Here is a 15,538-nt window from a genome sequence, read left to right as displayed (position 1 = left end):
GAGAAGATAACTTAAAAATAGCTTTACAGTTGACTTTTTAAGCTAATAGATTCTTCTGGCTTTTGAATAATGTTATCCAATGTGTTAAGTGTTAATTTTGTTTAAATTACCAGCATGGTGCTGATCCAACCAAGAAGAACCGGGATGGAAATACTGCTCTGGATCTGATAAAGGATGGCGACACAGACATTCAGGACCTGCTGAGTGGAGATGCTGCTTTACTTGATGCTGCAAAGAAGGGTTGCTTGGCCAGGGTGAAAAAACTGTGTACAATAGACAATGTTAACTGCAGAGACACACAGGGCAGACATTCAACACCTTTGCATTTAGCAGGTCTGCTTTTATCAATTCTGTACTTTTTTTGTGTGTGCATGTGACATATTGTAGAAATGCTGCTAATTGATGGCTTAGAAGCAAATTTGGAAATTTGACAAGTTTACACATTGGCAGTCAATAACTCAGAATTTGATCAGAAGTTTCTAGACATTCCGGAAATATAATTGTGCTGCTTAACCTTAAAACCTAAAGGCTACATTACATTTTCATCAAATTTGAAGAATGATTATCTCTCAATAGACTTTTTTTCTAAGTTGCTTTAATCATTTTCCCATGCCTCTGCATCCCATCAGATTTTTCATACACCCTTGAGGTGCTGGGTAGCCTGCTTTAGAACTGGTAAAGCATGCCAGATAAAATAAGTTATCAATCATTATAACATCAGTTTATTTTTGAAAATGAATATGGCAGGAGCTATCTTTGCATCTCACCATGTCCTCAACCAATAATGAGTCTTTAATCATTTTGAAATAGATTATATAGGGCTTCCCATAGTAATTTAAGTGATTCCTCTTGTCGTGTTGATTCCTTTTGAAGATGAATATGTTAGGAGCAGTTAATGGATTTTATGTGCCCACTAACATTCCAGTGAACAGTGCCTTGTCTGGATTACTTTTAAAAATAGGCAGGGGCACTTAAGACCTGATAGAGGTCTTTAAAATTATGGAAGGTTTAGATGGGGTAGACATAGGGAGGATGTTTCTACTTGTAGGGGAGTCCAAAACTAGGAGCCATAAATATAAGATAGTGACTAATAAATCCAGTAAGGAATTCAGGAGAAACTTCTTTACTCAGTGGTGAGACGTGGAACTCACTACCATATGGATTATCGAGATGGCGACCGAGACGGTACGGCGTTAGCGCGCTCTCCCTGCTTCGGGTGGCCCGCTCTCGCTCCCGCAACCGGAGCGAGGTGTTCGGCGAGTCGGGCGGAGGCAGCGCAGCGCATCGGGACGTAGCAGCAGCCACGTCGACCCGCTAGAGCACGTCGGCTGGCTGCTCCTCCGGGGAAGTTTTCCGACTGGGAGGAGGGGAGCCGAGCATGGCGGCCGGACCGGAAGCGGGAGAAGCAGGCCCGGGCCATCGGACCGTGGAGCCAGCAACGATGAGGTGGTGGCCGCGGCGACCGGAGGATGTGTTCGGCAAGTCGGGCGGAGGCAGCGCAGCGCATCGAGCAGCAGCCACGACGACTCGCAGTCCGACTGGGAGGAGGGGAGCCGGGAATGGTGGCCAGAGGGTGAGCGGGAGAAGCAGGCCCCCACACGTGGAGCCGAGCCGGCAACAGTGAGGAGGAGGCCGCGGTGACAAGGCGGACAGAGCGGCTGAGGGACATCGTGCTCCCACTGCCACTGGATGCCAAAGAATTGACTTTCTGAACACGGCACTGTAAAAATAGCTGACGTGTCCCTACGGGGAGTAAGCATTCCATTGTACTAGTACATATATGACAAATAAAATTGAATTGAATTGAGTAGTTGAGGTGTGTAGCATAGATGCATTTCAGGGAAATCTAGATGAGTACGTGAGGGAGAGGGGAATAGAAGGATATGTTGATGGGGTGAGCTGAAGTAAGTAGAGTGGGAGGAGACTCATGTGGAGCATAAACACCAGTGTAGTCTGGTTGGGCCAAATGGCCTGCTTCTGTGCTGTAAATTCTATGTAACGTAACTGACAACTGGGAGAGTGTATCTTGGGAACCAGCTTTTCATCTTGGTAACTTATGCTTGACACAATTTTCATAAACCTGCCCATGTCTGTACAATTGTTATTTTTAAGAAATTAACTTTAAATATATATACTGGTCATAGAGTTTCCTGTTAAATTGTTCCTTGATAAAATTTCCTCCATGTTGGCTTGTTCATTAATGTGAATATTGTCATGCTTCAATGATGGGGAACACAATGACAATTCATGTAGCCGTTAGCGCACTCAGCCAGCACAAATACTGACCAAAGCTCAATAAAAAGATCTATAAAGTTCACAATATTGTGTATTACAAATATAAATTATGCTTGTCATTTCAGAACTGTAATCTAATCTTGAGGCTCAGACAGCAGTTATTGTTCAGCTTCACATCTGAACCTTCCAAATTTAGATTATTGCTTTGTAATCATTCCCAGGTATCCACTTTTCTCTAACAGTAGATGATGCATAATGGGATACCAATGAAAACAGAATTTGTGCTATGGGGGCAATTTTCTGAGCATGTACTGGCAGTGGGAACCTTGCCTACAATTTTCCATCCATTAAAATGAATAATTATGAACTGTGATGGTCTTGTTTGCAAATGCAGCAGCTCACTGTTCAATAGTTTGTCCACTGTTCAATAGTTTGTCCAAATATTCCATTTAGATTAACGGTGAGACAAAATATATGTGCAAGAAAAAGTATCTATTGTACAGGAAACTTTCTGGTATCCGGCACTGACTGGACCGAGCTGGTGCCGTTAGATCAAAACTGCCGTATAAACCAGCGCTAATGTTATAACATACAGAGCTTTTCAGTTCCGTGTGAATCAACAAACCCTGTTGCTTAGCAACAGCTTCAAAACAGTCGGCTGCAGCTGCAAGCGTCTCTAGCTGAAGCTGTTGCTTAGCTACAGACCTTGCAGAGCCTGACTGGGGGGAAAAAAAGCAACGCAAAGTAAAAAAACTTATAGAAAACGGCTCCTGAATTTTGCCGGTAGATAGAGCTTTCCAGACTTTTAACCTCTGGTTAAACAAAAGTTTCCTGTATTTAGTCTGGCCTATTATAAATGCAGTTTTCAATACAATGTGTCATATAAAGCAGTTGTCATGTCATCTCCGAGATTTTGTCTATCCTCTGCGGGTTAGAAGTTACAGGCAGGGAATTGTATGTTCGAATGAGTTAGCCTGGAGCAAGTTTGAATTTTTAGCTTTATATGTTATCAGTAGTGATATATTCTTAGTGCCAAATGACATTAAAGTGACATTTCCCAATTTGGTTTCTACCTAATCTTCTTGGGCAGTCCCTCGGAACTGAGGATGACTTGCTTCCACATTAAAAATGAGTTCTCAGGTGACTGAGTCCAATGCGGGACCTACAATCTCTGTCACAGGTGGGGCAGATGGTGGTTGAAGGGGCGGGTGGGTGGGGTGCTTGGGTTGACTTGCGCTGCCTGCGCTTGGCTTCCGCTTGCTCCCGACGAAGAGACTCGGTGTTCGGCACCTTCCCGGATACTTCTCCTCCACTTTGTGCGGTCTTGGGCCAGGGATTCCCAGGTGTCGGTGGGGATGTTGCACTTTTTCAAGGAGGCTTTGAGGGTGTCCTTGAAGCGATTCCTCTGCCCACCTGGGGCTCTCTTGCTGTGCCGGAGCTCCAAGTAGAGTGCTTTTTTTAAATATGAAGATTTTAAAACGCAATTTGCTTAACAGGGCAAATGAGTATAAATTGTCAGTCTACTTGCTTCCATATCTAAATAAATGATGTAAATGAGAGGCTTCTGTTTGTAGCCCCATAAGGCACAATATTGAAAACTTGGGTAGGTCATAATCTAAATTTAGCTAGGAATAGTAGGTGTGTATTTGTCTAATTAAAACTGCTGCAGTATACCTGAAAAATACTTAATTTTGTTCGAAACTGCAGTAAGAATGAACAATCTGTGCAAATTAAATCTAGCCTATTTAACTCATGGATTTTCAAATGCTGACAATTTTATTAGCCATGTATTGGTACATTGTGGTCAATAGAACTTTTTGGTTGTCATTCACTATGGTATTATGTTTAACAGCTGGATACAACAATCTAGAAGTTGCAGAATATCTGCTACAACATGGTGCTGATGTGAATGCTCAAGACAAAGGTGGACTGATTCCTTTACATAATGCTGCTTCATATGGGGTAAGACGAAACACAGTACAGTACTAACTCCACTTGCTCTTTCGGTAGTAAAAAATGTTCAGGTTGATTAAGTTACTGTCTGCTTATGAAGGAGTAAAGTTTCTGCTTCAGTGTCAATGTGAAGTTAATTAAGGGTGGGAGTGTCCACATTTTTAAATAGAAATGTTCTCTCTCTCTTTGATTTTGGCTATACTACTTGGATCAAGTCTCTCCATAGGTGGCTAAGCAGTCGAGTTGTGCTATATTAGCTCCAGCTGGAACTGTACTCTTTCTAATGCATATCATGTCACAGGGTCATGACATATTGAAACTCCTGTATTTATATTTATTGAAACTCCTGTTTTTGTTAGATAAATGTTTGACATGCAAGGAAACTTATTGTAAAACCAGGCTACATTGAATTTACATTTGCCTGATAAAACATTGGTTGGTTGTGGGGGTGGGGAAGACACCACTTAAGCCTGAAGAACACAGGCAGAAGTTGGCAAAAAACCAAAGTGTGTAGTGATACTGCTGGATTTTAATCAGCTAAAATCACCTAGCTTACCAAACATTGGGGACTGCTGCTTATCCAACTAGGGCCACCCTACCCATTAGGCCACTGGCTTGTTTGATATCTGGTAGGGAGTGGGAAAAATTCCAACCCCAATAAAGATCTACCTCTCTAGGTCTCATCAATGAGCTCTGCTGGTTGGTCAATTGAAGTGCTCTAGAGTACTGCAGATTTGCCTGGCTTAGGTATCTGATTGCCCAGTCCCAGTCTCCCCTTGACATGCTCGTCATCCAGAAGCAACCTTGGCCACAAAGGGGCCTCACTTATCTCTTCCATGTGGATAGTCACAAGTTGGTTATTCGACAACTGACAATCCTTTACTAGGTGGGCAGAGGAATGGGGAATTCCTTCCAAGTAGTATGGTGAGCAGAATGACTTGCCATAAAATAAATGCGTGGAGTCACCATCCTCCTGACTACGGTACTGGAAATACATCATACTCCATCGAATGTTAGTTCCACTAATTACAGATGCAGTGTATCAGCAGCAATTGCTTTTCTGCAATGCAAGAAGGTCCGCCCTGGATATATGAGCATGTGTTCCCAAACCCAGCCTACAGGTCATGTCCTGCCAGAGTTGTCATCGCAAAGCTCAAGCGTTTCCTCATTAGTAATTTGATGGATATTTGTTTTCAGCATAGTGAATGTACTTGCACGGGACAGCTTTCTATGTGTCACCTAAATAATCACCTGGCCAGCTTCCTGCCTTGCCCCCTTCGTAAACTTGAGCTCATTCAAAACTCTACTGCCCATATCCTAACTCGCAATTCCCATTCACCCATAACCCCTGTGCTCGCTGACCTACATTGGCTCCTGGTCTGGTAACTCCGCAATTTAAAAATTCTCATCCTCGTTATCAAATCCCTCCATCGCCTCACCCCTTCCTAGCTCTGTAACTTCCTACAACCCTCCAAAATCTCTGCACTCCTCCAATTCTGGCCTCTTGCACATCCCTGATTTTCATTGCTCCACCATTTGGGGCTGTACCTTCAGCCATCAAGGCCCTAAGCTCTGGAATTCCCTGCCTAAACCTCTCTGCGTCTCTACCCCTCTCCTTTTAAGATGCTCCTTAAAACCTACTTCTTTGACCAAACTTTTGGTCACTTGTCCGAATATCTCCTTATGTGGCTTTGTGTTAAATTTTGTTTAATAACACTCCTGTGAAGCGCCTTGGGATGTTTTGCTACGTTAAAGGCGCTATATAAATGAAAGTTGTTGTTGTAGATGTCAGTCAAAGTCTCATTCCATGTGCCAGTTTTAATTGTCACCAGCGCTTAATCGGGGTCTTCATGTAACTGGTTTTGGCAGAGCCGAGTCAATCGTGAGCTTGACTTCCCCTCCCAGGGGACTGAACACCAGGCTGGTGTAGGCTAAAGTTTCCCTCCCTGCAACAGTTCACATTTTTTTTGCCACAAGTCCACCTCATAGCTTGACCCTGGATCTCTGCATGATTGAAGGAAACCATTACATTGTGTACCTGCTGTATGCACTTAATGTGATTCTTTTGAGAATTTCAGTAAAAGCATTTGACTTGATAAAGCAAGTGCCACGAACAAGAAGTTGTTATTGTTGAATGATGTAATAGGCCTCACTGCACTATCAATTATCACTGGATTGTATTAGTCATTAGTTTTCTATGTACTATGTGTGCATAATGCAAAAACAGTGGAACCAATGTGGAAAGTTTACAGCATGGCCATCTCCCTAATAAGATGCATCATCATCCTATTAGATGAACACTATGCCTGTGAAGCCCATGCTTTTTCTTCAAGTTGTTTATTCCAATTTCAATGATTTTGCTTCCACTAACATGAGCCAGAGACTGTACAGTATTCGATATCTTTGTGGCCTTCGGGATGGATTATTTGGTCTATGTTCTAGTTTCTGTCAAATATTAATATTTTGAATTTCATTCCCTCACTTTCCATCATTGCTGGCCCCTTCAGATCCTGTTAATCACCTGCAGCTTTTGATTGTGTGAGCTCTACCAAAAGTTTCAGGGAAGTTCAACAATTTCAGATCATAACCTCGGCCCCCATTTCATTTTTACTTATATTTTTCCACTCCTTTCCTCCCCCCCCCCCCCCCCCCCCTTTCCTTTTGTTTCTCTCTCACACCTGGCAGCTATCTTTTGCCCTGCCAGTACACTTTACACCTAATCCCAGCCTATTACCATCTCGTCTAGCTTCTAATCTCTTTTACTTCTTTTGGTTCTTTTATTCTTTTGTCCGATCGCAGCCCTGCCTTCGATCCAGTTCCTTTTCTCTCCAGTTTTGAAGAAGGGTCAAACCCGAAACGTCAACTCAAATTTCTCTCCACAGATGTTGCCTGACCTGCTGAGTTTTTCCAGCATTTTCTGTTGTTATTAAGGTAGAAAACTATTGATTTAAGAGATCAGAAGATGGTTGAAGTAACATGTTGGAGTACTTTGATCACTAAAATCCAGAGTATTCAGCCAAATTCAAACCTTTTGTTGTGATCCAACTCTTGAGCTTATATGTGAAGATTACTTATTGCAGGGAATCTGTCTTTCCAAAAGGACTGCTGGCAAATTCAATTGACATGGAGAGCAATGTGGCTAGCCCTTCAGCATTTCACATTCTCGTGCACAGCAGTAATACAGGATCATAACAGTTACGCATAACACTTGTTTCTCTTTTTTTTTCTCCCCCCCCCCCCCCCCCCCCCAAAAAAAAAAACCTGGTGACCAGCCATGTGCAGTAATCGAGACACTTTCAGTAAATCTTGCAAAGTTTAATAGATTTCACACCATTTTCCTCCTTCTCACAATACAGGAAACTTTGTGCTATCCGGCACCCACGGGACCGAGCTGCTGCCGTTGCCTCAAAACTTCCGTACTCTCCAGAGTTAATGTTGAGAGATACGGAGATTCTTATCTCCGTATTTGACAACAAACACTGTTGCTTAGCAACAGCTTCTAAACACTCGGGTGTGGCCCTAAAGCTCTGTAGCTGAAGCTGTTGCTATAGCTACAGACCTTGCACAGCTTGACTGTTCAAACAAAGCAAAAAAAACAAACAAAAAGAATAAAAAACGGCGGCTGATTTTTGCCGGTGGCTCCAGATTGCCGGATAGCTCACCTCCGGATAGCACAAAGTTTCCTGTATCTGGAGAAAACAAAAGATGGAATTCTCATCAAGGTTCACCATTGTGTCATTTTCAATGCTACGTTTCCTTTGTATCATGATAATTAAATAAGGGATTCTTGTGCATATAGGATTTTTAGGCTTATGCAGATAAAAAAAATATTGTGCAATTATAAACACAAACTATTTTTATTATGTAACTGATTAACCTATGTGAATTCACATACTGAATAAAGAACTGTAAATGGTGTAGGCAAAAATCTTGGAATGATTTAAAAGACCCTGGGTTTTTCTGCATGGATGACTTAATATGTCAGCTCACTTGGTAGCACACTCGCCTCTGAGTCAGAAGGTTGTGGGTTCAAGTCCCACTCCAGGGAATTGAGCACATAAAGCTAGGCTGACACTCCAGTGCAGTGCTAAGGGAGTGCTGCACTGTTGGAGGTGCTGTCTTTCAGATGAGACGTTCAACCGAGGCCCTGTCTGCTCTCAGGTGGACATAAAAGATCCCATGGCACTATTTCGAAGAAGAGCAGGGGAGTTATCCCCGGTGTCCTGGCCAATATTTATCCCTCAACCAACATAACAAAAACAGGTTATCTGGTCATTATCACATTGCTGTTTGTGAGACCGTGCTGCAAATTGGCTGCCACGTTTCCCACATTACAACAGTGACTCCACTTCAAAAAGTACTTAATTGGCTGTAAAGCGCTTTGAGGCGTCTGGTGGTCATGAAAGGTGCTATATAAATGCAAGTCTTTCTTTAATATAGGCCAAATCATGCTCCTCTAATTTGCTGATTTATACTCTGCTAGTCTTACTAGTGTTCCAGGTTGTCATGCATGCTAATGGATTGTCAACTTGGGATCTAAAAGTCAACTTCCAGACCACCTCTGACAAGTCCTACAAGTAAACTATATGAAGTTGAAGTCTACAGATGAGTGTCTGATCAATTCCTTTCCTTTCTCTATCCAGAGTAATTCAGCTGCTTAACTGTAGTTCAACAGTCACAAGATGACTACAGATGAATGTGGCGATTTGGCCTATATTAAGTCTTCCATGCAGGAAAAACCCAAGGTCTTCTAAATCATTCCAAGATTTTTGCCTTGTCGAAATCTCGACTCCGAGTAAGACTCTAAAACACAAGCGGTACCGTCAGATTGTTAGTTTAATTTTTACTTGCACAAGGAGAGAGCTGCCTGGACAAAGGCTAGGCCAACATCTCTAAAGGACATCAGCGAATGCAGCATATTTATACACTCAAACAAGCAAGCGTTCCATAAATCACGTGTAATGGTATTGTATCATTTTAAACACATTAAGAGTGGCACAAGGACAATCAAAAGGTCAGCAGGACAGAAATATCTCCAGACAAGGTTAGTTAATCATATATTCTGTCAGGAGGTTCTGTCTGAATCTTGTTACCAAGATGATTTACTTACTCATGTCTGATCATCTTGTTACCAAGATGATTAGCTTATTCAATAGTTTTGCTTCTTTGTCTAGCGACAATCATTAATAGTTTATCTATTCTATAGCCTTATGCCTCCCTTGTGCTAGTGAGTCAATTATAGCTGTTATCACATCCTCAATATGGGTGGGTATTATGAAAGATCTCTTGGTCCTGGACACGTTGTGACGTATTTACTTTTTCTTGCTTTAGCTACAACCTAAGCAAGTTTGTTCTTTTACTTGGCCATTTTATTCTACCCAGCATGCTAAGTATAATGTCAATTTCCACAGCCTGCACCATTTACAGTTCTTTCTTCAGTATGTGAATTCACATAGGTTAATCACAGTTACACAATAAAAATAGTTTAAATGTTTATACTGCAATAATTGTGGGGGACTTTAATCGTCATATAGACTGGGCAGACCTAATTGGCAAAAGTAGTTTGGAGGACGAGTTCATGGAATCCATTTGAGACAGTTTTATAGAATCATAGATGATACAGCACAGAAGGAGGTCATTCGACCCATTGTGCCTGTACCGGCTCTTTGGTAGAGCTATTCAGTTAGTCCCACTCCCCTGTTTTTTCCCCATAGCCCTGTATTTTTTTTCCCTTCAAGTATTTATCCAATTCCCTTTTGAAAGTTACTACCGAATCTGCTTCCATCACCCTTTCAAGCAGTGCATTCCAGATCACCACAACTTGCTCCGTAAAAAAGTGTTCTCATGTTGCCTCTGGTTCTTTCGCCGATCACCTTAAATGTGTCCTCTCTGGTTACCGACCCTTCTCCCATTCAAAACATTTTCTCCCTATTTACTCTACGATATGTCGAGCTAACATGGGAATAGACTATTTTAGATTTAGTACTGTGTAATAATGGCCTGGATATTCCGATCCCTACGGGTGGGTACGCTCTGTGTACCCACCCGTAGGGACATTGGAAATGCCAGTTTCAGGCAGGCGCTGAAAACCGGCATTTCCGATCTGTCAAGAATGCTCTTGACAGATCGGACGTCTGCCCTGAAGAAGGGCCTCTGTGGGCGGATAGTTCTGCTTTCTGGAGCCCCTCCGCCCACAGAAATTTTTTAGAATTCTTACGCCTGGTAAAAGCGGGCATAAGGCCTGTTTTTACCAGGATAAGAGTTGAAAAAAGTAAAAACAAAATTCAGTCATTTATCATTTAAAAATACTTTTTAAGTAAGTTTATTCTTTTTCCCAAAAAATTACACTTTTGTTTAAAATACTTAATTTATTGTAATTTCAACTAATTTTAAAAATGTGATTTAAAAAAAAAAAATTATTAAATGTTTTGAAGTGTTTTTGGGGTGATCTCCATTCATATATTTGACAGGTCTATCTGTCAAGTGTATGAAGGGAGATTCCCTTTGATTGGCCTCCCCATGGCCCACGTGATCCCAGGGACGCTTGCGAACCGCATGCGCCCCTGGGATACGTAGGCCCTGCACACTTGGAGTTGGAGAGGCCCAGCATCGGAACTATACGCACCTCGGGAGCCCTCAGGTAAGTGCGTAGATTTTTTCCAGATCGGAGGCTTCCGCACGCGGGAAGCCTCCGATTGGAAAATACAGCCCATTATAGGGTTAACTAGTAATCTTGTAGTAAAGGATCCTCTGGAGAAGAGTGATCATAATACAATAGAATTTCATGTTGAGTTTGAGAGTAATGTGGTTGAGTCCGAAACTAGGGTCTTAAAGCCAATTACATAGTTATGAGGGGCGAGTTGGCTATGGTAGATTAGGAAATTAGATTCAAAAATATGATGGTAGATGAGCAATGACAAACATTTAAAGAAATAATTCATAATTCGCAACGAATATACAACCCCATGGGAAATGTGGTCCAACCGTGGCTAACAGATGTTAAAGAAGAGGCTTACAATGTTGCCAAAAAGAGTAGTAAGCCTGAGGATTGGGAGGGTTTTTAGAAATCAGCAATTAGAGGTGATCTCATTGAAATATATTAAATTCTTAGAAAGCTTGACAGGGTAGATGCTGAGAGGCTGTTTCCTCTAGTTGGAGAGTCTAGACTAGGGGTCATAGTCTCAGGATAAGGGGTCGGCCATTTAGGACAGCGATGAGAAATTTTTTCACTTGAGGTTTGTGATGCTTTGGAATTCTCTACCCCAGAGGGCTATGGATGCTCAGTTGTTGTGTATATTCAAGACTCGGATCAATAGATTTTTTGACACTAAAGGAATCGAGAGATATGGGGATAGGGTGTGAAAGTGGAGTTGAGGTAGAAGATCGCCATGATCTTATTGAATGACGTAACAGGCTTGAGGGGCCGCATGGCTTACTCCTGCTCTTATTTTTTATGACAAGCAGCTACAAAACAGCTGACAACTCCAAAAAAAAAAAAGCACAACAAGCAGTAACTCAAACATCCTTGAATATAGGCCAATGTTTTATGGTGAACGAATAAATTACATTCTTGGTATTCCAGTGCTTTGGGGATCTCCTTCTGCAATTTGAACTGTCTTTCTATTTAAAAATTGAAATCTAATAGGCCTTGTCTGTAACTTTTAAAAACAAATACCTACACAATGTGCAGTAGGTTGGGTTCTTGTAATTTAAGTTGCTGGCATAGCCACTGTGTTATCATTTGCATTGCAGCACAGATTTAGACATTTCTGAAGCTAATGTGAGTGCTGTAGGTGTTAGTTATTTTCGAGGCAGCTCTGGGGGCTTGCTCTCCAGGTAATTGAGTTTTTTTCAAGTTTTTGGTGCATTTTCCAGCAAGTAGGAATCCACTGTTTTGCATTTGAAGCCAAAAAATACTTATCCTGGAAGGATTCAAGTATTTGTCACAAGTGACAATTGATTTTTGTGCCAGCATAAGACATGGGACCGGATTTTGCGGTAAAAATAACGGTGAGGCAATCGCCGCTCACCATTATTGAAGAGTAAATCAGATAGCAACTTCCGGCGACTGCACGTGCAATTAAACACAGAAATCAGGGGGTTGCCCTGCTCCTCCAGAAGCTTTGCTATTCCTGTATCTCGCCGCGAGACTGCATTCAAATACATGGACGGGCATGAAGTTGGGGTACTTGCGTGATGGATACCCACTAAACACGCCAGAAAATGTTTAAGCTTGTCCATTGGATTGTAAGTGAATTTTTCATGGCGTGTTAAGTCTTAATTACTGCCAAACAACTCTGGCACTGAAAATTAACTTTTACAAGTGTTGAAAATTAACTTTTACAAGTGTGGAATCTCATTCCTTCAGATTTTAATTATCGCTGGGGATTTTAAAAAATTTAAATACATTTTCTTTTTACTTTTTCTTCCTATCTCTCTCAATCCCATTTTTTTTCCCTCTTTATTTCAGTATTGAATTCACTATTCTCACTTCCACTTTCTTGTTCACACTCTGCGTATCCCAGTAATGATTCTTCAGTCTGATTGGTTAAGGAGATACACAGTTGCTTGCCCTGTTCACACAGGTCCTAGATTTCTAATCACCAAGTTCCATTACGTTTAATTGTAATGAACAGCTAGCGCTATTCGTTCGCCGGTGACCGCAAATCGGGGCCATAGTGTCACACAGCAGGTCTACACATGCATGTATCATAGGTACATTATGTAGTAATGTAAATAGGCTGTAGGCTTGCTTATAAAATTATTGAAGCAGTCGCAGGTAAATTTTAAATCCAATTAAGATTGCTGTGAAGAATATAACTTGCATTTCTATAATGTTCACTGGTGCATGCGGGCAATTCAAGTGTTTTCTATCAAAAAGAACACAAAATAACAATTAGCAGTGCCATCCAGTACTACATTGAAGACATTGTCCACAGTTGCGCATCAAATTCAGTCTTGCCGCATTTCTCTTTCGAGAGAGGTTCAGGTGAGTGTCCCATTTACTCTCTTTTGGAGCTGGACTACATATCCCAGATAAAAGTCAAGATTTGATCATGCACTCCCATAATTTTCAGCTTCATGGGGGCCACATGAGGCACTAAGGGCTAGAAATTCGCCTCCTGTTAGCACCTCTGGGGGGCGATAACGGGGCGCTACCAGCTTTGCAACCGGGCACAGCGAGAGTACCGCCGCCGGTGAAATTCCTGTCGAGGTTTACGGCAGCGGTAACCCCTAGTGCCACGATCTCCTGCGCTCGGAGGTCGTGACATTATCATGCTGCGCATTGCCCTGGTTGCACCCCGGACCCGAACCTCGGTTCCGCCCCCTGCAGCATCGCTGGGTGACAATACCGACAGCTGCAGGAGACATTGTTAGGGAGGCCAGGTGCTGGGGAGCACTATTTAAAGGGGATGGTGGTTGTGTCAATGAAAAAACTTTCTGAATGCGCTACTTCAATTTTTCAGCGTTTTCCTCGACTGCGATTGATCAGCCCTGCACTCTGCTAGAGTGCTTGCGGCTGCCGTCGGCAATGAGGGACCTCCTTTCCCTGCAGAGCCTGCAGCGATGGCCCTTCCCTTTAAGGGAGGGAAGGAGCCTCCGTTCCCGGCAGCGCTGCCCTCGACATTGGGCAGTGCTACACCACTACTGCCCCTCTTGCCGGCTTTAGCGCTCCAAGGGAAGTCGTAGCACTTGGTTTAGTGCTCCACTTCCTTCCTGGAGCGCTAAACCGGAAGTTCGCGCCTGAGTCCCTCATGTAGTGCCCGGTGATACTTTTTCACTACCACAAAAGTTATTGCCCCAAACTGGGCGCTATGCAATTTCTACCCCTAAATCTTATAGTAATTGATGAAACCATTGTAGATGGGTTTCCCTGAGCTTTCTGACGCTCCAGAATCTCATATAAAGCTCTACAGATTCCTCATTAAAAGGAAAATACAGCCTAGTTCTGATTACTCAGAGGGGGTCCAAAGTATCTGATATATGGGCCACAACAATCCAACGAATTGCTTTCGGAGCCACTGATGTCAGTGAGATTCTTTGGTTGTTTTTTGACTCACTGGGATCTAGTTAGAAATCAAAACTGCAGTGAAACGCCAAGGACGTGCAACCCTCAAACAGAATCCGATTCATCAGCTTCAGAAGAGGCAGCTGCAAGACAATTGGAATGTTCCTGTCACTGTTCTCTTTACAGCAATCTTAATTGGACTGAAAATATACGTGTCTCTTCCAATAATTTTATAGGCAAGCCTACAGCCTATTTATATTATTACATTATCACCCCATATTCCCATCAAGCAGCACTCATGTTCATAATTGGCATTTTTATTACTTCCCTAACATATATATTTTACATCACTCTTCAGAATATTCTGCATCATTCTCTCTTCCACATCTCTCCTTGGAACATTTTATGTCACTTCATCTTCAGTACAAATTGCATGATCAAGCTCTACTGTATATCGTCCCTCTTCTACTCTTCCCCATCCCTCGCCCCATGAAGAATGAAAGTACTAACATACCATCAGGTGCCGTTTCATCATGAATCAAGACCCAGCATGAGAGTCACCTAGTCAATGTCACTCCTCCATTTAAAAAGGTTAAGAGAGATTAACTAGGAAATGATAGGCCTATTATTCTAACATCAGTTGTGGGGAAGTTACTAGAATCTGTTATTAGGGACAGAGTGACTGTGCATTTGAACAAATATAAGCTGATTAGAGAGAGCCAGCATGGATTTGTAACGGGTAAGTCATATCTAACGAAAATAGTTGAATTTTTTGAGGAGGTAGCTGCATTGGTAGATAAGGGAGTGTCTATGGATGTTATTTATACGGACTTCCAAAACACATTTGACAAAGTTCCACATAAGAGACTTAACAAAAATTAGAGCGCATGGAATTGGAGGTAACCTATTGGCTTGGATAGGGAATTGGTTAGGAGGTAGGAAACATAGAAGATAGGAGCAAGAGTAGGCCATTCGGCCCCTCGAGCCTGCTCCGCCATTCAATGTGATCATGGCTGATTATCCAAATTCAGTACCCTGCCCCTGCTTTCTCCCCATATCCCTTGATCCCCTTAGCCTTAAGAAATATATCTAACAACTCCTTGAATATATTTAATGAATTGGCCTCAACTGTCTTCTGTGGTAGAGAATTCCACAGGTTCACCACTCTCTGGGTGAAGAAATTCCTCCTCATCTCAGTCCTAAATGGCTTACCCCTTATCCTTAGACTGTGACCCCTGGTTCTGGACTCCCCCCGCCATCGGGAACATCCTTCCTGCATCTAGTCTGTCTGGTCCTGTTAGAATTTTATAAGTTTCAATGAGATCCCCTCTCATTCTTCTA

General features: G+C 42.3%; 1 protein-coding gene across 4 annotated transcripts in view; it reads left to right on the top strand.

The window, feature by feature from the left end:
• Nucleotides 1-15,538, top strand: part of LOC147113575 (poly [ADP-ribose] polymerase tankyrase-2) — an 83,446-nt gene that overhangs the window by 48,318 nt on the left and 19,590 nt on the right. For all 4 annotated transcript variants that reach the window (XM_085994817.1, XM_085994818.1, XM_085994821.1 and 1 more), the window contains 2 exons: nt 114-333; nt 4,088-4,197. In XM_085994817.1, coding sequence (XP_085850943.1) covers nt 114-333; nt 4,088-4,197 — 330 coding nt within the window. The remainder of the gene's footprint in view (nt 1-113; nt 334-4,087; nt 4,198-15,538) is intronic.

Source organism: Somniosus microcephalus, chromosome 8 (assembly GCF_052327205.1).
Source record: "Somniosus microcephalus isolate GS21.2 chromosome 8, FLI_Smic_1.0, whole genome shotgun sequence".
NCBI lineage: Eukaryota > Metazoa > Chordata > Chondrichthyes > Squaliformes > Somniosidae > Somniosus > Somniosus microcephalus.
Note: the sequence above shows the minus strand (reverse complement) of the source record. Positions and strands in the feature narration are given on the sequence as shown.